Source organism: Corvus hawaiiensis, chromosome 14, assembly GCF_020740725.1.
Source record: "Corvus hawaiiensis isolate bCorHaw1 chromosome 14, bCorHaw1.pri.cur, whole genome shotgun sequence".
NCBI classification, from domain to species: Eukaryota; Metazoa; Chordata; class Aves; order Passeriformes; family Corvidae; genus Corvus; species Corvus hawaiiensis.
The window spans coordinates 15,026,004-15,049,204 of NC_063226.1; the positions used below are offsets into that span (position 1 = coordinate 15,026,004).

Here is a 23,201-nt window from a genome sequence, read left to right on the forward strand (position 1 = left end):
TGTATTTGTGTGGGTATATTTCAAAGTATTTTCAGAAGAACACAGCAGTGAATAGGGCTCTCATCTCCATACCCAGCCCGTCCTGGCCTGTGGAGTCATGTGGAGCCAGAGATGATCCCTGTTACATGAGAAGGGGATAGGAGTGAAGTGAGAAATAAGATTTAGTGGGCTGCTAAAAAGAATTTGGTTGTTATGAAATCAAGAGAATACATTCAATGGGGATGTAGCTGTGCAACCCTGACTGTTAATGACTTTTCAGTCTGCAACTAGTAGGAAGGTGAATGCCCCTCACGGAGTTGGGAGGGCAGAGCAGGCCCATGTGCCTAGGGTGTGTTCTCAGGATTCTCCTAACAGATTTCTTGCTAAAATGAAAAGATGGTCAAAATGAATATACAGGGTGTGATGAAATAACAGAAATTAATTTCATTAGAAATTTCCAGAGATATCCTGGATTTCAGATTTGATGTACTTCCTGATTTGAACTGATTTACTTTGAACACTCATCTTTGCCAAGGCTGATACTCTCCATTTTAGTTACACTGCTAGCTATGTGTGAGTTACATTTTCTTTTCTTATGTTTCTGAAAACCATCTCATTTTTAGGCAGTAGCACAGATTGATTCCATCAACATTTCCCCAATTATTTTGAGCTTCAGAATATGTATTGCTTAAGAAAAGAGTAAGTCCTGTACTGTTCTCTCAGTTGGCAATGCTTGATTTCTTGTTTAGTTGGTTTCCATATATGGATGTCAATGCTTTGATTTTCAAAATTAATCTTGCTGGGTAGGTGAAAGCTGAATTGAAATGGGTATTTCCCAATCTGACTCTTCCATATCTCAGTATCGATTTCACAGCAGGCAGCCATGCACTGCACCCAGCTGGGCACATGGCTTCAGACTTTCTCTGAGGTGGCAGCAGCAGGACTGCAAACAGGGAACTGAAACCAAACATCTTGACCAAACAGCACCCTATGAAAACCACTGTATTTTATTATCAACTTCAGAGTTTATTAATTTATCAAACCAGGTCAAAGTGATACAAGTACATAAATAAGTACCATAACAGACATACATCTCATGAAGAGAATGCAAAACATGACACTGTGTATTTCGTTGTCTTTAGTGACCAGAAACTGAAAAACACAACACTGCATTTTATTAAATGATGCTTATGATTGTTCTTTGCTTTTCTTAAGGAGTGTTTATTATAAAATAAATACACAATCTGGATTCCACCAGTCCTGTCACAAATACAAAAAACAGGTTGCCTTCTTTGTAAAAAAAATTACAAACACTGTACACTTTCCACTTAGTCTTTTTTCACCAGCTACTTCTACAAACAGACAATGCCTGTTAGGTGAGAAATCAACTGCTGGTCTTCTCACCAGAACACTACAGTTCCTCAGAACCTCTTCCTAAAGATTTATAATAAAATTTTACAGTTTTGCAGCACATTTCAACCCATTAGATGCCATGTGCAATCAGTGATGCTCATGCCAAACTGCTTCTTCTACAGTTACACTGCAGCTCTGGTGCAGTGAGGTCTTAGGGCCTTGGTTTGGATTTGCTACACCCCTTTCCAACACCAGGACAGGACTTATGGAAGCTACAGTGCCCAGGAAATGTGGCGGGACAGTTCACTTAGCTCTCTTTTTAATGAACAGTGATAGAGCACTTCTCTTAGCCAGGTGTTCCTGCGTTTCAACTTGCTGTGCTTTCAAATGGCCAGTATGCTCAAATATTATCTGCTCTCTGTCCAGGCCTAGGGACAGCAGGGTGGTCCTGAGATCACCCTGTATGTTTTCTCCTAATTCCCTTCAGACTTTCCTTCACCTTCATGTCTGTTCTCCTCACTTGCTCCTCTTCGTTGAGAAGCCCTGCATCCCACTCGTCCCGAGGCTCAGGCAGCACAGGCAGGACCTGGGTGCCATGGAGAAGCCAGGTCATGAGGCCTGCACTGCTGATGGAGACTGCCAGGGTCTGCTGCCCAAGCCAAGGATCCCCTCACGATGGTGAAGCTCTGCCTGAATAGGCTTTTGGCATTCAATACCAACCTCTCCCACAACTTCATCCCTTTAGGAATGTGGACACCCTAGACTACTGTCACTGGCAGAATGACAAACCTCAAAATCCTTGCTGTCACTGTTGATTTCACTCCCTGTGAAGCCCCAGCCCCTGGTCCAGGCCATTTCCATAAAGCTTTGTTTCCTAGCATGTGTTTAAACAGCAGTATTCCTGTCTGCTTTTGGAGTAGAAAATGGGAGCAAAAGCAGGCAGAGTCACTTGCATCTTGAGATTTAATCCAACATTGCAGCCACAGGGCAGTACAGGATTTTGGTGAAAACAGTTTTTAAATTGTTACAATTGTTCTGCAGATGAGAGTCACCTGTCTTAAACACACTGTAGATATGCTATACTAAATTTAACAGAACTGCTTAGATTTGGTTTTTTTCCCCAAAGATAACAGTTGTCACAACAAGCAGTTGCTTGTTGTGCTCTAGAAGCCTATAGCTGTTTGGTGTTTGTCATGGGAGAGAGCTGTCCTTGAAACATGAGAATTGAGAGGCCACTCTCAGAAAAATGCAGATTATGTTTGTAACAAATCAGAACAAATAAATTAAGTTCTGTCACAACTTTTAAGGCATTATGAATTGTGAGTTTTAATGCTTTAGGTGTTTTGAAAACACTGCAAGTACTTCACTACCTTCTGCCACGTCACTTTAGAAGGTGGTTTACCAGCCAAGAGCATGTGTAAATAGGACCCAGAAGAATGAAGTTATTAGGGCTGTGATAGGGAGCTAACACTTTTAGAGAAGTGGGTGGAGGAAAGAGTGAAAACCACTTAAAAGTGAACATTTGCTCCAATTGCTACAAAAATATAGTGATTGCCACTAACACCTGCTGTTCAGATTATGGACTTTGTTTGCTCAACTACAAGACATCATCCCAAAGGCAGGCTGCTAAAGAGTTTGTTAGTTTAAATCTGGTTTTTATGTCTCCAACATGAGTATTGTATCACTTGTATTTTTCCTCCATTACTACAAGAAATCCATGAGTCATTTCAACATTAGAAATGGTATAAATTCAGCACAGGATAAAATGTTCTCCATAGCTCCTGCACATTTATTAGGTGTCCTTCTTTTCATTAGTTTGAATAACTTGCCAAATAATAATAGTAAAAATGTTCTGTTTTCTCTTTTTAACTTGTAAAGAAATGCAACTCTGGGAAAGCACAGTCTCTCTTTCTCCTTCCCTCATCAGTAACACAGAGCCTTCTAGTCTTTTGGAGGAGATATTTGAACGGTTGACACAGGCCACTACACATAAAGCAGCAAATTTGCTGTGCATGATGTGAATAATTACTGCATTATAGTTTTGGGGTTTAGGGCAACTGTTGACTTAAGCAAAATAAGCCTGCAGTCCAGCTGCAGATCCAAGTTTTCATAAGTTTTCTTATGTTTCTCCCTCCAGTGCTGTCTCCCTTAACAGTGACCCTTTTCAGACTTTTCAAGGTACAAAACCTTTACCAAATCCTCGAGCTCAGTCCTGCACACTCTGCTTTCACACATTTGGCTGATCTGAGCTTCTCCCTCGCTAAATATTTTCCACTGGCCTGAAAACAAAAACACAAAGGAGAAAGATATTGACTTAGAAAAGGGCACAGGGACTTTGAAGACATTTATAAGCACTCTGTAAACCAACTGATTCACAATGGTCAAAGAGGGAATGTCCAATCCTCCCATGGAAAATATTCAAAGCATCTTACAACCATGTAACATATTCCATGCAAAATAACTTTGTTAAAAATATAAATATGGATCAGAATATTACTATTTTCTTTTAATTAAGTAATCCTGTAAGTTGGCTCTGTATATTCAACCCTTTATTGGCACTGGATACCCTGGTAAACCAAAGTATTTAAAAGTTGGGAAGCAACACAGCTAAATGTTTCATGTGCTGTGAACTCTTCCTACCTGTGTATAATACAAAGTGTGATGGAAATTAACATTTCTACACATTTTTGATGGTATTAATAGAAATGCATGCTGTCCTGGTAAGTGGAATACTACATTACAGATAACAATGACAAGCTTACAGAAGGCTAACAGCAAAAATTTAGGGAATTTTTAATATGAAGACTTATCTGTATCTCAGTAGGTCTGTAACGATTAAGAATATATTATTTCTGGGAAAAAAGACTTCTTAACTAGGAAAAAATTATAAAAAAAAATTATAGAAAAACATTACAAGTTGTAATGCAAAAGAACTAGGAATTAAAAATATCTATATCTTAATTCAAGTAGCAAATTAGCTGAATTAGTAATTGTTAACTACTGTCACAATCCCAAACTGGATGAAATACAAAAACAAAATTGAATCAAGAGTGATAAAAGAAGTACATGTCTTTCATAAAACACTTTTCAATAATGAAGATATTGTTAAGAACATGGGAATAGTCTTTCAAATATAACATAAGTGTATGTAGAACCCCTTTAATAACACCTGAATTTTCTCCCTTCTAAATTACTTTCTAAAACACTGCGGTAACTTGACCATGTTACATAAATAAATCCAAATTTTGCTGATGTGCTGACGTTATTTCAGACTTATGCTAGCATGGACAGAAAAGACCCTATATTGTACTTTATCAAAATACAAGAGACTAAGACAGCATGGACATGAACTACTGTTATATGTATCTATATTTTAAATTGCTGTATTTTGATTACTTAAAACTAAACTTATCAAATATTGTGATCATGTACTGGAGGAAAATCCAGTACATCCATTTGACTGTGCTGAGTAAGAGAAAATTTTTCATGGCTATGATTATATGGAGAATATAAACTTCAATAGGTCAGAATTTTACTTACTAAGGGTTGTTCTTGTTATCAACTTGAAGTAAGGAAGTTCTTCAAATTCTCTCTTGGACAGTTTTTCAACATAGAAGTGACGCAGAATCCCTTCAGCAAAGAAATGAGAAGTGCATGTTACTGGAAATGTGCCCATTGTTCTAAAGCTGGTGTGCTGGCCTGCATTTTTGTAAAATTTTCAGTCTATTTTTTTTTAATTCTGTTTTTCCATCCCCCCCCACCCCCATTTTTTTGCTATTCCCCTGTAAATCCTCCTGTGAAATTAGGATTGCAGTGAGTTTGTGAGGGGTGTGAGAATTAGCCAATTCTTTTCCAAAATAGATGAATGCTTCCTTATTATGATTAAATGTAAGATTACAACAGAAGCCAAAAGTTCCAATGTCTTGGAGAAAACCAGTATAATTTTGCAGTCAGATACCATTTTGAGCCAGCAGGCAACATGACTGTCAAATCATTATGAGGCTTTGTGGCTTCTTAAGACACAGGGTAGTTGTGAACCATCCAAAGCTCTGTGATTTCTGTTCTGCTCCCACTTTGGCCTTGGCTTTCTCCTTTAAAGCATCTAGGGATGTATCACTTCCATGTAAAAGGGTGCTCTATGTGAGCACCCTTTTCCTATGAGAAGCATATGCTTTTTGCTTAAAGTAGATAGAGGAGAGAGGATTTTTATGAGGCTGGAGATAATTTTATTACACTGAAAGTTCACAACTTGCAGTAGTGCTTGGGCTTCTGAATGCTTCTCTATTTTGTTCCGATTTTACCAGTTAGTCTAGTAAAAAATACTGTTTCCATCCTTAAAACATTTTTTGCCCATATTCGATATATACCATCATGGGTGTATCATCAGTATGGCAGATAGGGCAGACTGATTTCAGTGGAAAGCTTTTTGGGTCATCCTAAGTAACAGCCTCCAGGCACTTGGTTCAAACCCTACTACCCATTTCTCTGCAATAAATTACACAGAGTAATACTGAAAACCTGTTTGTCATTGTGCTTTTGCTGCCAGTGAAGGGTAGGAGTTAGCAGAACTACAGCTTTGTGTGTTTCTGATGGGTTTTGTACAGAAAAATTAGAGTATGTTGGAAGTGGCTGTAATAGTGATATCCTAAAGAGCCAAAAGAACAGCAGTCTCAAAATCCTTGGATGTCGTGGGATTTTAATGGAAGATGATACACTGTTTAAAGAAAGAACTTGCTTAACTCACCTATTCTAATTGTCCACACATGTATTTCTATTTGAGGTGGCTTTTCAATCTCTATTGCAATTTTCCTGATGGTTTCTCCTTCCTCTGTGAAAATGGATTCATAGACAGGAAATGTCTCTTTCCCACAGAAGTAATCCTTGTTGTCAAAGGTTTGACTTGGCACTTCTTCTGTTTAAAAAACAAGAAGGACAGAACACATACTACAGCTATAATCAAGTCCTCCAGAACTTACTTGGCATCAATAGCCAAGCATGGCTAGTTTTAAAGTAGTATGTTCATTTGTATGGCCACACAAATCCATCTCCAGCTATTAACACAGACAATTAACAGTGCTCTGTTCTGCCAGGTTCTGACAGCCTGTCCATGGTGGCAAGACAGTATTTATACTTCTAATCCAGTCTCCTAAGGAAATGAGCTGTGTGGTCTGGGAGACTCCTCACAATTTTTGAACCTGTTGTCCATGTTTCAAGCACATTTGAAATAGTGTTAGAAATCTCAGGGTAATAAAATAACTAAATTAAAATTGGTGGTTGGTTAGAGTGAAGAGACCCGAATTAATGTTTTGCTGAGGAAAAGAATCTATGAGGTTTGCATTTTGCTTGGCAGCAGCCATGTGGCCAGTGCAAGCCTGAACCACCCACAGTGCACATTATCTCTTGCCCACCTGGTGAAGCTGTAGAACATATAAGCAGAAATTGTAATTATTCTGTTTGCAATTGGAAGCTGGACAGGAATATAAGAGAGATGATACAACTTAGAGGCTCAGACCACTGTTTGTGGAAACACCTAATAATTAATACATCACATATACATGAGACACTTCAGGAAAAGGTTCAGCTTTCTTAAAAACGGGCACATAGGATCTCAAAAAACAAGGCAGTAACTTCCTTTTTGCCATTAATTTTTCTACTGAAGCCTGTTAGCCAGGTTTTGTTGACTGTTTTACCAATGAAAGCTGTGGATCTCTGCTTCACAAGTATCCAGAAGATCTAGATACACACCTCCTGCCTGCCTACTGCCACTGCACAGTGTTTTTTCCCACTGAGCAAGACTAGCAAGAGAAGATGAGAAGTGTGCATTCTACGAATGTTTCTACATATGGCTGAGCAACTCATTTCCTTAGAACATTTGTGCCCAGTGCATCACCAAACAAACACACAAATGGGTACATAAGGGAACTGTTTAAAAGCACATAAGGGAACTGGACACTCCTTTACCTTTTGTATCACATGAAACATGGCTTGTCATTTGGCAAACCATCAGCAGAATCCTTTTAGCAGATTTTTCACTAGCTGTAGGCATTTATTTTAGTAATGTCTACAGAAGTTTTATCATTAGTGCAGCATAGACACAATGCTAAATCTGTGATGTTAGTATTTACTTTAAGGATTAAGTTATGTAACTGACACCAATCAGAGTTTTGAATCCTTCTGGTACATTTTGAAAAGCAGAAATGATGTTATCTCCATGTGGATTTCCGAAGCTAGAAAAAGGATTTGAAGGTTCTGTGGGCACTCTGGTGGGGGAAGGACAGGAGTCTTTTGGCAGTAATGAACTTTCTGTATACATTTCTGTAGTACTCTTTGGAAATGAGCATCAGGAAGTCGTGTTAATAGCAGAGAGAAAGGCAGTGACTGCTCAGAACACATGCCAGCAGCATGTCCCCAGTGTGAGGAGCACCAGCAAGAGGAGAGCTGGCCAGGCAGCTCTGCCTGTCTCACACTGAGGCCTCTGCACACACACACAGGAACATGGCACAGCTGCTGCTGTTCACATCGGAGCTTAGTGTGATCCGGAGGCCTGAGCCAAGCCCTTTAACATGCACAGCAAAAAGGTGGTCTGTGATCAACTTTGTTTTACCTGGACAAACTTTACAGCATTTTCCTTCTACTTTCTGAGGGTATTTGCAGGGATATTGTTCTGGACAGTGAATTTTCTTACATTCTTGTTTGGTGATGTTGCAGGTGCACAACACACACTCTACAATTCCAAAGGCCCGGAGATTGGGATGCCAAGATTCACCATGTGAGTATGTTTTGCCATTTGAAACACAAACTGCAAAGGAAAAGAAAAAGAAGAAAAAGTACAGCTGGAAAAGGTATGGTCACTGGCTACCTATCTATAAATATTCATTTGATTCATGCATATTTTGAAGATATGCATACATACTTTAAAGCAGTGTCTCTGTACATCATCTGTGAGCGTCTCAGATCCATTTCTCTGCTTCTTAATTTTAACTTGGAGTTCCTTTACTTAAAATACTCTGAGCCCGTGGTCACCTTTTTCTGAGCAGTTTTGCATTGATTCCAACTCTGCTGATGTCCATTATATTTTGAGGAAAAGAGTGAAGGTGTCTGAGTCAAGTGTCTGACTAGCTCCCCCCTGGTTCATGCATTTCAGTTGTGCATTAACCAGCTTATAAAACTCACTCCTTCCCCTCGTATTCTCAGTCCACACACAGGACACAGCCTGCTACAGTGGCTTTGGCTGCATTTGAATTGAATTTGCAGATGACAGGTTCATGTCATTTGCTACTGAATTCATCTGCACAGCTCCAGCCATTAGCTGAACACAGCCTTTGCAGTGAGAGCAATGCTATCAGCTGAATGGATTAGTGCCACCTGGGCCTTTTATTGCTTTTGCATAAGAGTTTTGCTACGTAGAACACAGAACAAACCACAGAATACTTGCGAAATGAAGTTTAACTCCTTTGTGGAAATATAAATGTCGATAGGTATATAAAGTAATTTGGCTTTTGGAATCACAAGAAAACATTAACATGAAAAGATGCATATGGGACTGAAATCTCATTCCAACAGCTTCTAAGAACTTCAGAATATTTATTCAGCAGAGCCCCTGGGAGTCAGAGAAATACAGCTGACACAAAGAGAGTGGAAAAATCCATGCCTGGTAGAAGCCACTTTGGGTCACCCAGCAGTTGATGGGAATTATATCACTTTACACCATGTTTGCATTTGTCCTATAAATCCTACTTCTTTCTTTTTAAATATTTTATAAACACAAAGAAAAATGCAAACTAATCCTAACAAGGTGAAAGAAAGGGCACCGCCTGATTTCTAAAAGCAACAAAAGTGAAGCTGGGATATGTTGTAAATATTTCCAATTCTTCTAATATGCCATCATTTTTATTAATGTTTTTATTTGTGAAATGTGTTCCTATTTTGCCTGTAACTTTCAAAAGCCATTTAATTTTTATCTGTAATCTGAAATTTATATCTAACTGGTAACAGATGTAACCAACTGGCTTATACTTTACTGAGTTACTGAGATTTATGGGGAGTGTTTTTTGCAATGTCTTTTGTGAGCTTATGCTATCACTTAGCTCATAATTTGTTGCTTTTTAACTCTTTCTTAAGACATGGGGGTTTTTAGAGGTAGGAAACAGTTTTGTTTCTCAAATAAAAGGGAAGTTTTATCTGTATACTTAGAACATGGGAGAAAAAACTATAAATGAAAAAACTGTTAAGTACTCAGCTGCTCAGTAGTAGGCTTCTTACATGCTCAAATAATATGGACCTCTTTTCCCTCAGCCAGAGTTCTCCAGATCCTTTATGGACATAAATACTGTCCAAGTTCTCCCTGACAGGGGAAGGGATGATACACGACACTGTCTGGATACATACTCTCTGTCTTTTAAGAGTTGATTAACACAGAAAAATTAAATATATACTCTGAGGTAGCAGATGAAGCCTCTAGCACAAGCCAAATAATGGCAAATAACTTCTGGTTACCCTGTTTTTAGTGCTCTTCATGTTCAGAATGATAAATCTGTATCCACACAACCACATAGTATTTGCATGTCAGGAGAGCTGTTGTGTGGTCATTTTTTAACTTGTTGAAACGTGTCTCAAGGGACAGGTGCATTAATTAATAAAACACTTGTTAGTTGTGCAGGAACAAAAGAAAACAGTTGGTCAGCATTCCTTTTTCCATCATGGGGATCTCTCAGACACTCTCCAGGCAGTGAGTGAAGTTATACTGCATCCAGAAATATGCTGTTCATCTGTACGTTCTTTATTTGCTGAAACAAGTCAGTTAGAAACTCCTTTGATGATGTCTTCATGTGTGAATTACATGTCAAAGACATTGCACTGCGTGGAGATTCCTGCTCCTAGATTCAGCATAAAACACTGGCATGATCTGAATGCTTTTTCATGCTTGTTCAGGTGGATAATAAAGATCCTATAGCCAACATTCCTTCTGTTAGTTAATACCTCAAAAGATTAGTTGGCCCTAATACAAGGGATTTTAACTCTTTGTGGGTAGTTTCTAAGTGTATGCTGACTGGTATTTGTGGCCCCCTGTGGGAACTGAGCATCCCACCCTTTTTACTGTACAAAACCTGCTGTCCCACTAACTGGTGAACTGGTATTTTCCCTTCCTGTAGTGCATGAGGAATGTGACTTGAATATGGTTTGCCACATGGGCTTAAAATTCTGCTGTCCCCAAAATGTAGCATGTCCTATATTCTATTAGCAGAAGGCCCTAAAGGATTCTTAGAGTAAGATTCATTACCTTGGTTAAATTTGCCTCTCTACAGCTCAGGCATCCAGTACAGGCTAATTGCCTACTCTGCCCCTTGTGTTAGTCACAGGGGAGGAAAAGCAACCCTTGCATCCCACTGTATAGGAAACTAGTTTAACCTGAGGGAAGACATGAGACTCTCTTTCATGAGAATAATTTCCTAAGTCTTGGAGGCAGAAAACCTCCTAATACTGTGGCAAAGCTTTATGGTCTGAGATTTGCAGGGCAGTTGAAATATAAGCTGTTTAAAGCTGTGAAAGTTACAAAATAGGAGAGAGTGTAAAGAAAATAACCACAAACAATTTCCTCCAGGACAAGTCACTGTGTGAACAAATTAGTGAATCTAAAGGCATCAAAGGCATCATGGTGTCCTTTGTGGCACAAAGCACCCTGGCAGCCACTGCACGAGCTCTCAGAATTGTGGGGCACAATCCCACAAAGTAACTCAGAGAGCAATACTACTGCCTTTGCAGAGTGAAATGCACTGTTGTACATGTAGCCAGAATTTATCTCACTCAAGAAGGAATTTCATATCCTCAATAGCTTATTGCTTTTGCCACCCTGATTTGCATTGGATTTCTTAATACCAGTGTGAATTTTCAAGATTCTGCTGTATATTTTGAGAGGTTTTTTGAGCTCTAGGTGATTGATTCCTGACCCAGAGCAATACTGTAAGAAGTGCTTGTCTTTACCTCGTCCATGCTTATGCTTGCTGTTGATGACGATTTGTACTATTGTTCCTGAGGCCTGCTGGGGATCCGTTAGGACTCCACGGTTACTCCTGGCATTGGCAAATCGTGGAATGTTGACTACCTGCCTGGCAGAGCTGGGTGACAGGTCATAATGGGAGCGATGGTATGAGTGTCTCTGTTTGGGGACAGAAAGAGAGCACAAGAGTAAATGTCTCATTCCAATGGACAAGGGGAATGTGTATTGCTGGACTAAAGTAGTAGTAGTAAGAGGAGGAGTAGTAGTGCATAGCATGTTTTCTAGAGCAAAAACACTGTTTTTTTTCACAGAATCATTTTCCAAAATGCCCATGATCCTGAAGGTTTCATATTACAGCCCCTATTTTATAAGACATGATTCTTCCCACTCATCCAAAGATCTGCTGGTTCATTTATTTAGGTAGTGCCCCTAATGCTTAAAAGCCCTTCAGATTCTCTCCAAATGCTGTTATAAAAATCATCTCTTGAGCAGTAAGTTGTTAATGGATACTTTTAACCACCAAGTCAGTGATGCCCTAAAGTAAATATTTATGTGAACTGGGAAGCTAGTGTTTGCAATTATTATTTAAAAGCAATTCTTCCTTAGCAAACAAATACTGTCAAATCTTATTCTTAGAGCATACACAGCAAAAACCAAATCCAGAGACCTCAGGAGCTCCTCCTGACAGTTTCTAATTCAGCATTATTCATGAATTCAGGTTGAGTGAAAGAAACCTATTTTGGGCTAGATTCACAACCCAGGATGAGGCAGTAGGTATTTAGCCCATTATCATCCTTTTCTCTTTTTTCCCTGATGTACTGCCATGCACAGCACAGCAAGAAAGTATGTCTTTAAACTGTAGGTCCCACTTACAGCTTCCCTGTTGGCTGGCTGCCGGAAGATGTCTCCGTCAGAATGTTCCCATGATAATTCTCCATCTCCTGTACATGAAGTAGAACAGCATCAGTTAGAGGAGTAACTGTGCAACACCTTGGGAGATACAGAGGGAAAAAGTCTCACCTGGCTTTACAGCTATATTTAGGGTCTAGTCAGTAGCAGAGGAATGAATATGAAAATCAGCAAATTTTAATATTAATATATTTGGCCACGCAGGGAGCAGAAACTGACTCACAGTTTCCTCCCCATGAGCTGTGCTAAATCTTTACAATATTATGTTTAGGTTTGCATTTCATAGAAATCACAGAGGAGAGATAAAAGAGCTTCTGCCATATTGAAAAGGACAAGCTAGATTATGAGATAAATTATCAATTTGACATTTTTAAGTCAGAGCAGTAGACAGGAAAATACATTTAAAAAGCCCTGCATCAGTGCAGACAGTGAGTTGCCTCTGGTACATAATCTGATGTAATCTCACCTCTCATATGGAAATGCTAATGAACTGTTTTCTCATTAGTGACTGTGTCTGAAGCAACTGATTTCTCCAGTGTAAGGCTGGTTTACTGCATAGCTATGTCTGATACTTTGTACTTGGAAAGTCAGATTGATTTTTGTAACTGGAAGAAGCTGGTTTCAAATACAGCTCAAATAACTACCTGGTAACTGACATCATACAATTGACAAGGATTTACTTTAATTAACTGTCAATGTATTACATTTAAAACAGTATATCACTGTATTTCACCCTGGGAACAGGACTATCACTTTGCTTGCTAGAGATCAGGTGGCTTCACAAGTAGTTTGCCTGGCAAAAAGTTTCAAGATTTGTAAAGATACTGTGGAGTAATATGGCAAAGCAGCAAAGAATGAGGAACAATCTCTATGCAAAGGACCACTGCAGAGAGATCCTCATCCTTGTTTTGTCTGAGGTGACATGTTCATGCAGCACAGAGCACTGCCCCCCTGAGAGATCAGCTCAGGTCCTCCTCCATGGTGCCACACATAGGTTAATTACCACTGCATGTCCCCAGGGTAAGCAGCTTTGTCAGCCTGCTGCACTGATGGGACTACACAGCTTCTGTGCAGGACCTCATTCCTTCAAATTGTGCAGGGCTTTCTGCACCCTGCTGCTTTACTAGCACTGATGCACTCTCAAGTACCTTCTTGCTGGCTCAGCCCTCTGCTGCTCAGAGCTTTTGATCCATTTTGTGCACTCAGTCAACTCCTCAGGTCAGGGGCTGTGGGACTATGCTGGTTAGTGTTTTGCAACTCTTAAACCAGAGAGAAAATTATACAACCAACTATATAATACTCCTTATTTTTACCATGCAGTTGTACTGAGTTCAAACAAGCAGAATATCAAAAGAATACAGCAGCACAAAGGTGCAAGCAGGAGAGTTTTTCAAAGCATCCTGGCATCACTGATATCAAGAGTGGCACTTCTGAAAAGTGTAGGTACCTTTAAGTGCCTATCTGCATCTTTGAAAACAGGTCATAGATGCTTAGATACCCTGGGAGTGGTGATTCAAGTGCCATTATACTAACAGTGAGATAAAATTTATCCAGAAATTCTCAGACATTTTGGACTTTTAGACAGACCATTAGGTTTAGACATTCAGAAAGGCTGGGAAGGCCCCTAGAATCAAGTGTCCTGTGTGTACAAGATCTAAAATGCAATTGCTAGTAAAATCCTGAAGTCATATGAGTATTGTCTGACTCATTTATATTGTAGTAATTGCCCTTGCCTCTCAATTGAAATTCTCGTGTCTTGCACAACTTGAGTAGGTCTGGTAACTTGTCAGAAAGAAGCCCATCTTTTATTACAAAGCTTCTCTACCCAGAGTAATGGCAGCTACTTCAATACATCATTTGAAGCCTCAATTTACCTCATTAGGGGGATGCAACTTCATCATCAGTGCATTCTCGCCTTATTTCAATTTAGGAAAACAAAGGTAACAATGTTACCTTGCTGGCACTCACAGGGTAATTTCCCGATGTGCATTGGATTGTAATTACATGGAAAACTTGCAGACAGTGTCCTGAGTGACAGTGCTGGTGCACAGACAAGGCTCTGAAAGGGGAAGGAGTAAGCCTGTCCTCCTGTGGCTGTGCTTGAACTTACCTCTGCAAACTGGACAGCAGGACTCCGGAACAGAAACTGGGAAAGAGCAAGTTAATTTGGGACAGGTCTTCAATCCACAGTACACATTTCCTTCCTGCCAGTAAAACACAAAGGGGAATTTAGAAGGAGTTGTCGACTGTCTGGTACTGTATATTCATTTTTTATGGAGATGCTTAAATCTGTGTTTACATAAATGCCACTCTATGCAAAAGCAGAATATTAGATTAGAACAGTCTGTTCAGTACTTGTATTAAATTCTTAGTTCATGAAGAATATGATGATGATGATTTTATGAGAGGAAGTACAGAGGTGCCAATAGTCGATACTGAAGAGCTGGTGGGATTGAGAGGGATGTTCTGGTTCAGACACTGTCTCTGAAGAGTCACTGTGTGACTGCTCAAATATACAGGATTTGAATTGTGACATCTCAGGAATGGCTCTGTGGCCCAATGCCAGTTCAGAGCTGTCCACTCCCGGCCTTGGGGCTCTTTACTTATCAGCTCAGTCTAAATGAAATCAGTCATTGGCTTAGTGCTATGTTTTCCAGTTAGGTTGAAGGGAAATATTCTATATATGCCAAGCAGCAACATTTTACCTGCTGCCTCTGCATTGTAAGCTCACTTACAGCAGATGCAGAGTATGCTTTGTGCACTGTGTTTAAGAGGTCATCTGGTATTTGTTTACCAGGTGCTGCACGCTGGCTCTGAGCACTCTCATGAGTTTCAGCATTAATTCTCAGTTCCCAGCCTTTGCTATGTATTGCTTATATTTCAGTGTCACATCTTCTAGAAAGAAGAACTGGAGCATAGACCGAGCAGGGTTCTGTCAAATCATGTTACTTACTGAGCAGCTGCACTGGGCACACTGGTTTGCTTGCCTGTTTTGGAAAAGGCCCTCAGCCACAAACATTTCGCCATGGTGGTAGGTGGTGCCATTGTATTCACAGGATTTCCCAGTGATTTTGCTGCTTACTGAGAAAAGGGAGTCTTCTGGAAACAATGGGAAAGGAACACTTCATGCAAATATTCTTGATAATTCACAATGTCATAAATAAAGGGGAAGAAAATCTCCCCTTCTCCCTCATTTCTCTGTATTATGTAATGACAAGTTTTGTCATGCTGCAAAGTACAAGTGATATACTGCTACCTTGCTGAACTTTGGTAATTCACACTTTGAGATGACTGTTCCAGTTAATCCTAGGATGCTGATGATCAACTGCAATGCCAGCACTAATGGCCCTGTCTCATGCTGCAGTATTTTCCCTTGTTCTGTAGCATTTGGTGTTAGGACAGAGGGGTGTAGTTACGCGCCTACTTGTTACATGTACGTGGCTCTTCCATGCTGTAATGTAAAAGGCATTCTGTGCATACACACAGAATCCCACTATCAATAGCTCTGTTCTAGCAGGGTTTCCCCCTTCTTAGTACTGGGTACTGATTTTTTTTTTTTTTTATGATTTCTAGTATTGCAGCCCAGAGAAGACTTAATTGCAGGTTAGCAAGTTGTGCCACAGGGCATGCATGATTCCATGCCATGCACAGGCACAAACCCTCTGGTAGAGGAGCAGCAATACTGATGATGGGACTGCCAGACTAAAGCTATGTACTAAGCAAGTGTTTGTTCCTAGTGGCCTTCACAATTCATTGCTGCTGTTGTTTGCAAAATGGGCAAAATTCGTCAAACACAGATGCCAAAAGCTAGCCAAAAGTTGATTTTTCTCTGACATGCATTTTAATGTCAGAGGTGCAACTGAGTGAACTTTGTTTGCAGAACTTGGTGCATATGACAAAGTGCATGTGATGGCAGTGTCAATTCAACTCTGAAACCTCCTGCTTCAACTCAGTATCATATCGAGTTCTGCACCACAGGGGTTAAATGTTTTTCTGAGACATAAAGCTATCCATACCTTATGCTAAAATATCCTCTAGATTATTTAGCTGTTAGCAGTTGATAAACTCTGCAAAGGGATTACACTTTACCCATGAAATGCAAGTTACCTGATATTGCTTGGGCAGTGAACCTGGCACTGCATACTTACATTCACATGACTTTAGCATCTCAGCATGGGAAAAGACATTTCAAACAAGGGCTCTGTGGAAGTAACAGTGGAGTGTTTGTTCTCTGGAACCCAAATCACTGCAAATTTCTAGGAATGCAGCTGAAATTTCAATCAGCGGGTTTGGGCTTTCATGTAAAAGAAACCTGACCTGAAAATTCAGGTTTTGCTACACTCCCTTTCATTACCTATCAGATAAAACCAGAGATATTTTTTTGTGAAATCATGACACCACAGAATGTACATTTTTCAGCTGTGAGCTCAAGTGAAAGAGCAGTTTTCTGCTGGCATGCACTGGCATGAAACACTGTCATTTAGTTTTCCATAAAAGCATACATTAATTACATTGGTCCATCAAATATTAATATTTTAAATGGTAAATGTCAAATCTGTCTGTATACATGTACTACAGTATTTAAAAGTGTATGGGCTCAGCAAAGTCCATTCTGTAGGAGACTGGCAGAAGTCAGCTAGCTAGGGTTCCTTGCCTGACATTTCATTGCCTGACACACTTGGTGTTCACACTTCCACCTTTGAAGCACTGGATACATCATTAGTTCAGTGCAATCAAGAGAGTCTAATGATACCTTTCCAAAATCTTATAAAGAGTACAGAGCCCTGACAACACCTGTGTTTGGCATAGAAGTGCATTGCTTTCAGCACTTTCTGTATGGCTTGCTAGTAATGCACAGTCTGAAATGGAAAGATGTATGCTCTAATTAAGACATCCTTTGAAAGTCATCAGCAAAAGATTCAATTGACAAATTCAGCTACTATTTAGGCACAAATATTGGAAAACATGGATGAAGAGACTTCTTAGGACTGTGCTGCCTCCCAAAACTTAAATCTCCTTCTTGGGCTTTCTGAGAGACATCTCATGGAAAGCAGGAGGAAAGACCGACAAACCTTTCGTTATGTCCTTGCCCCTTGGGCAACTGGAAGAGCAGAAGAACTGGAAAGAAATGAAAATGGAAGGAGAAGTGAAAGGATAACATAGATGGTGCTTGACCGGATACAAGGCCCTGTTCACACAGCCTCTGCAGGACATTGCTGTGCCCATGTGGGATGCCTGTCCAAAAGTAGTGTGTGGCTTGTGGTCTGACATTTGCAAAGACCAATACCTGAATGACTCACCATGACTCTTCAGGGTGTTGGATGAAGAGAGTAAATTTTACTGCAGATTTACCTTGGTATATGCCACAATACTCAGATCTGTAGGAAATTACCAGATGCCCTTAAACTGTGGCTTCTAAATCAGGAAGGAGGATGGTGAAACTTTTATTGCTTGTAAAATGATGGCAGAGAGTTGCACTATGTAGTTGTTTTCATCTGTTTCTTTTAATTGATCACAGAGTTGGGCCTGTAACAGCTAAATCATAACATGCAGCCCAAAAACATGTACATCTGCCTGTCTGGAATATGGGATGAAATTCTATGGCTATTTTAAACCAGAGAATCACAGGATCATTAAGGTTGGAAAGGACCTTTAAGATCATCAAGTCCAACTGTCAACCTAGTACCACCACCATGTTCACCACTAAACCATGTCCTCAAGTGCCATAGCCACACATTTTTTGAACACTTCCAGGGATCAGGACGCCACCACTTCCCTGGGCAGTCTGCTCCAATGCTTCACAACTCTGTCTGTTGAAACATTTTAAACACATCTAACGTAAACCTGCCCTGGTGCAACTTGAGGCCATTTCTGCGCATCCTGCCACTTGTTACCTGGGAGATGAGACTGACACCCACCTCACTACAACCTGCTTTCAGGGAGTTGAAGTCTTATTTGATGAAATAATTTTAAGAAAAGTCAGTTTCAATTACAGAACCTAAGACCGTGGTTTAAGTCCTATGCTGCACAAACCTGTCCATATGATCATCTGTTAGCACATTAAGTGACTGGACATATTTCATTATTGCACAGTTAGGTCTAGAAGAGGTTTTCAGATCAAGACCACATTACTTGTTATTGCAAAAAAATATATAGTCATATATTGGAGATGGCATATTGGAGAGCACAACTGATCCTCTCCAAACACAGTATTTGCCTGGAGCTGCAAGGAAGATTTGTTTATATTCTGTGTCCAAATATAATTTGTCTGGTGCAGTTTCTCTCTCTCTAACTTTGCTGGTGTGTGACTGACTTTCTTCAACTCGGACTTGGTTTCTTTCTAATGCTTTTTAAATTATGGCTAATTAGAGGAGTTCAGACTCCCCCATGATATCATATTCTCCTGTAGAATGTGAAATCAGAGTCATTGTGGTTTGTTTTAATAAGTGCCACGTTTGAGCTTTGAAAAATCTTGTCATTAATATTGATATCAGCATACATTATTCTGTGCCTCAGTGAAGACTTGTTAGAATCAGATTAATTAACTGCAAATGTACTGCATTGCTCAAAGCTCTATTTGTAAACCTTGCTTCCTAATCAGGATTGTTCTCTAAGCTTTATCTGGCATTTTAATGGTGCTGACTAACATTGCTTTAATTAGCTGCCTCTGTAAAGTACCAGGCAAACCATCTGTGTGAATCCTTTTAATTAACTGGATTCAATCTGAGCTTTTTTTTTCTGGCATTCTTAGCATGTCAGTGGAAGCAACATACAAGGTAAAGACATTATAGCATCAATTGAAAAGGAATTATCTCTGTTTCTGTGGTTGGCATTTATTCTCTAAGGGCTCAGACTTCCATACAGAAGTTGAGAGGCCATGCTTACATTTGCCTACAATTTTAGCGTGGTCAAGATAAGACCATGAGTCTGCAATATGGATAGCAGTGATTTATCACCAACATTAGCATGAGGTAATGGCAGGGGCCAAGATGTACAACCTGGGCTTCACATGACCTGATATCGATTTGAATTTATCCTGTAAGTAACTTCAGAGGTTAAACCTGGCTGAAAATATCCTTCAGATTTTAAAAACATACCACAGAATACAACTGTATCAAAAATTCATTAGCTTCAAAAGAATTATTTTATAAAAAGGAACTGGAGACTATGATGGCTATACCTGAATCCTTATATCCAAATATTTCTCTTTTCCAAACACGGGATTCTGTCCGGCTTCTTTTGTTTGCCTGGGCTGTTTTTCACTGATGTCTCATACATGCAAGGTAAGTTCCAGCCTCGATGAAGCCAATTCCAGCCAAGGATTCAGCCAATGTATGTGCTTGAATGCTTTTTAGAAATTGATGCTTGTACTGTGAGGAACTGCTGATCTATAAAAACAGGCTTTGTATCAACTAAGAACTGTAGTACACCTCAATGTGAAAGTTCACTATGAACTAGAAGTGCATACAGGTATAGTTCACAGATTCCATTAATTGTGGTTCATTTGACAGAGCATGTGAAGAAACAATATGGCAAAAAGTTTGCCATGAAGGGATGCTACCTCAGTGTGAACTGCAGCGCCAATGCTTTCCTGATAGTCTGACAAAAAAGTGTTAGATATGAATTTCATAAACCATAGACATTATATGGAAATTTTCTGGTTCAGTGGAATCTGCTCCAATTACATATTTTTTCATGGAAGCCTGTCTGGGTTCCTGATGGTCTGCCCATGACTTGAGGTGTCCAAGGGCCAAGGTTTGAGGAAGAGTCAAAAATGTACATATACCTGGCCTTCCTGGCTTCTGGAGCTTTCCAGCCTTCTGGGAGAAACAGATGCTGTGTCACATGGATGACAGTTTTGGAAACATCATCTTTCAGCTTTTTATGTTTACAATTCTATTCCTTCCTGGATTGTTATAAAAACTTGGTCCTGAGATGTTTTACCCTTACTTGGATATGAAGTAGAAGAGCATCAGTTATTTGCAACTAATCCCTTGAATAGCTTAGGCAAATTCCATGGGCAGTTCCCGGTGTTTGAAACAGTGGTAACTTCTGCAAAAGTATTTATGTGCAGAGAGTGAAAAGCAGTAACTAGCTATGAGCAATCTAGCCTTTTGGGAAATGGGAGCTGATTTATTTGAGAAATGGCTTTAGGATCCAGTCTTAACTACAATCAATTAAGCATTGAACTTGGATCCTTCTGGATAAAGACAAGAGGTGTAGGTATAATTACTAACAGACAATTTAGGACGCTACCTAACATACTGCTAAAACCACGTCAGAATCAGTACAGTCATGCCATGATAATCAGTGAAGCATTTATGATGTGACATCTGAAAGACAAGAAAATCAGCTGCTTATGGGCAGTCCTTGCCAGTGGGGACAGCGAGACCTCTTGGCTTTCTGACAGCCATTGTGCTGAGTTGTATTGACCTGCAGTCAGTAGCAGGTTGAAGTGAGTGTACTCCTGAAATGGAGACTGCACACGTTGGCCAAGAAAGGTGCAGGCAAAGCTCATGCTAGTCATAACCCTCAGCAGGATCTGCTGGGACCCTGTACAGCCCCTCAGGAAGGGTCTGTGGGGTTTTATTGCATCTCTATGAGGTGCTTTCTCGTACAATATTCTGTCCATTTGTGTTAGTACTTAACACTCTCACTATTGCTTATTTTAGTATCAGAACATCTGGCAAAGAACATTTTTAAAAAATTCTACAGACTCTTGGCTTGCTGACTTAGAAACTATTTTTGAACTGCAACATTCAGAATCACCTAGTGTCATTTACTGAAAAAGATAGGCTTTTAGTGTCCAGCAGAAAGGCTGGGTGCCCAGCCTGGCTTGGGTTTTACGGTTTGTCTATTTTATTAACCACGCTTATAAAAACAATCAAGTGCTAAACAGTATGAAATTAATCAGAAGGTCTAATGCCTTAAGAAACTTACCATACTGGGAACTGTTTTGCAGATAGTCTGGTTTTTTTTTAAGCAGACAGATGATAGATTATGAATTTGAATCCAGAGAAGATTTTATTAAACATGTTTTCTGAATCAACACAGAGCATAAGCATGTACAGACCAAGAGACTGAGGATTGTTTTGGAACTGTATTCACTAGAGAAGCAATTGGATTCTGCTCTAACTCCAGGACAACTGCTTGCACTGACATCTCTTCTGCACATTTCTTTGTATTCTCAGTGAGTTTTGCTACTTAATGTACACAATTGGAAGTGTCACTTTAGTTGCAGTGCAGACTCTAAGCTCTCTAGGCTGTATCCTGGTGCAGGAAACTGTCTTTGGACACCAGCTGACTGGTGATGTCACATGCTGCTTTCTGTACATCTCAAGTTGTAACAGCATAATGCAAGGCTGCATTACTTTCCTTGTAACTTAAAATTTGCCTAAGAATTATGAGTTACCTATTCAGAAGCCACACATAAAGAGCCATTATGAAATAAAGCACAATTCTTGGAAATGTGCAGACCACAAGCATTTCTAATGCCAGAGGGGAACAGGACTAGAGTATCAAAGTACTTCTTCCTTCTTTGCTTATCGAAAATTCCATGAAACCTGAATCAACTTAGGCACACACGTGGCCCAACAAAAGTGGGCAATACTTTGATGACCTGACATCTGCTTTTGCAAAACTCTTTGCTGAGGTAGAACTTGCACATACCCCTAGGTCTCTGTGTTAAAAAAATATAGTTAATTCTCCTCTTTCATGGAGTCCAGGTCTTTTCCTAGAAACAGACTATTCCGTAGGGTAATGTACATGTAGAAAATATAGGGATGATTTTTGCATACCAAATGGTTTTCATAGCAATGTTAAAGGCTACAAAATAGGCTCCATGCTCCACTGCAAAAGCTTCATTCCAGGAGGCCCCAAAATACTACTCCCTGAAGTAGTCTGGAATAACAGTAATGAGATAAGTTATTCATGTGCAGATTCTGAATGGGAAATGGATTCAAACTGAAAGAGAGTAGGTTTAGATTAGATATTAGGAAGAAATTAATTACTGTGAGGGTGGTAAAACCCTGGCACTGCTTGCCCAGAGAAGCTGTGGCTGCCCTATCCCTGTGACTGTTCAAGGCCAGGCTGGACAGATCTTTGTGCAACCTGGTCTGGTGGAAGGGATTGGAACTGGAAGACCTTTAAGCTTCCTTCTAGCTCAAACCATTCTATGATTGTATGAATTTACTTTTCTAGTTACTTTTGATTGCACAGACAGTTGAAACATGTTTGGATCCTCTGTCAGCCTGAAGGTCAAGAGGAAAACACAGAGTAAGTCTAAGTACTTCAAAATTCACTTTGTGAGGAGACCAGGGCTGAACTCCTCTCTCCATCTTTTAAAATGCTGTATGCCTCTTCTGGTTGCTGGAACAGCCACTTTGACAGCTAGATAAGCATGTAAAGATGTTAACAGTTGTTGAGTTGCTCTGAGTAACAATGTCTGAACTAGCCTTCTTTCACCTATGGAAACAGAGCTCTGAAAAAGTGGTAATGAGTCCTTTGACTTCTCCAGCCTTGGTGATGTGTTCCAAAGGGTTCAGCCAAAGCTCTCCCCAGCCCTGGAGAAATCTAAGTGCTAGTAAAAGATTCCAAGTAAAAGATAAAGAAGCCTGCCTCCAGGCAAAAATCCTCTATGTTAGGCTCTTCCCTCTCCTACATACAAGACAATAGAATATGGCTGTTGTATATAAGGAACAGCTATTCAGTATGAGACATATTTGGAACGGAGGAATAAATATGTGTTGATAATCTGATCCTTAAAAATTCAAAACAGAGTGGTCTAAGACTTAAAAGAGGTGAGGGAAGCATCCTGCAGAGATTATGCATCTTTCTAGGAGAGTGACAGTGAGATTTTGATCATAGTTATGTTGAATAAATCTGGAAAAACTCTGTTGATTGAACTAACCCTGGTGCTATGTGTACAAACCAAACCATATTTTTAAAATATTCCTTAAAAAAA

At 39.8% G+C, this 23,201-nt stretch overlaps 1 protein-coding gene across 3 annotated transcripts in view; it reads right to left on the bottom strand.

Moving 5' to 3' along the window:
* Positions 1 to 970: 970 nt before the first annotated feature.
* CHRDL1 (chordin like 1) overlaps positions 971 to 23,201 on the bottom strand; it is a 38,331-nt gene continuing 16,100 nt past the window's right edge. The window contains exons 5-12 of one of the 3 annotated variants that reach the window (XM_048319136.1): positions 15,192 to 15,334; positions 14,349 to 14,442; positions 12,203 to 12,270; positions 11,314 to 11,488; positions 7,937 to 8,131; positions 6,077 to 6,244; positions 4,873 to 4,962; positions 971 to 3,611 (exon numbers count right to left, since the gene is read on the bottom strand). In XM_048319136.1, the coding sequence (XP_048175093.1) occupies positions 3,481 to 3,611; positions 4,873 to 4,962; positions 6,077 to 6,244; positions 7,937 to 8,131; positions 11,314 to 11,488; positions 12,203 to 12,270; positions 14,349 to 14,442; positions 15,192 to 15,334 (1,064 nt within the window). In that variant the 3' untranslated portion in view covers positions 971 to 3,480. Of the gene's footprint in view, positions 3,612 to 4,872; positions 4,963 to 6,076; positions 6,245 to 7,936; positions 8,132 to 11,313; positions 11,489 to 12,202; positions 12,271 to 14,348; positions 14,443 to 15,191; positions 15,338 to 23,201 lie in introns of all 3 variants that reach the window. The other 2 variants (XM_048319135.1, XM_048319134.1) reach the window with 2 other exon arrangements.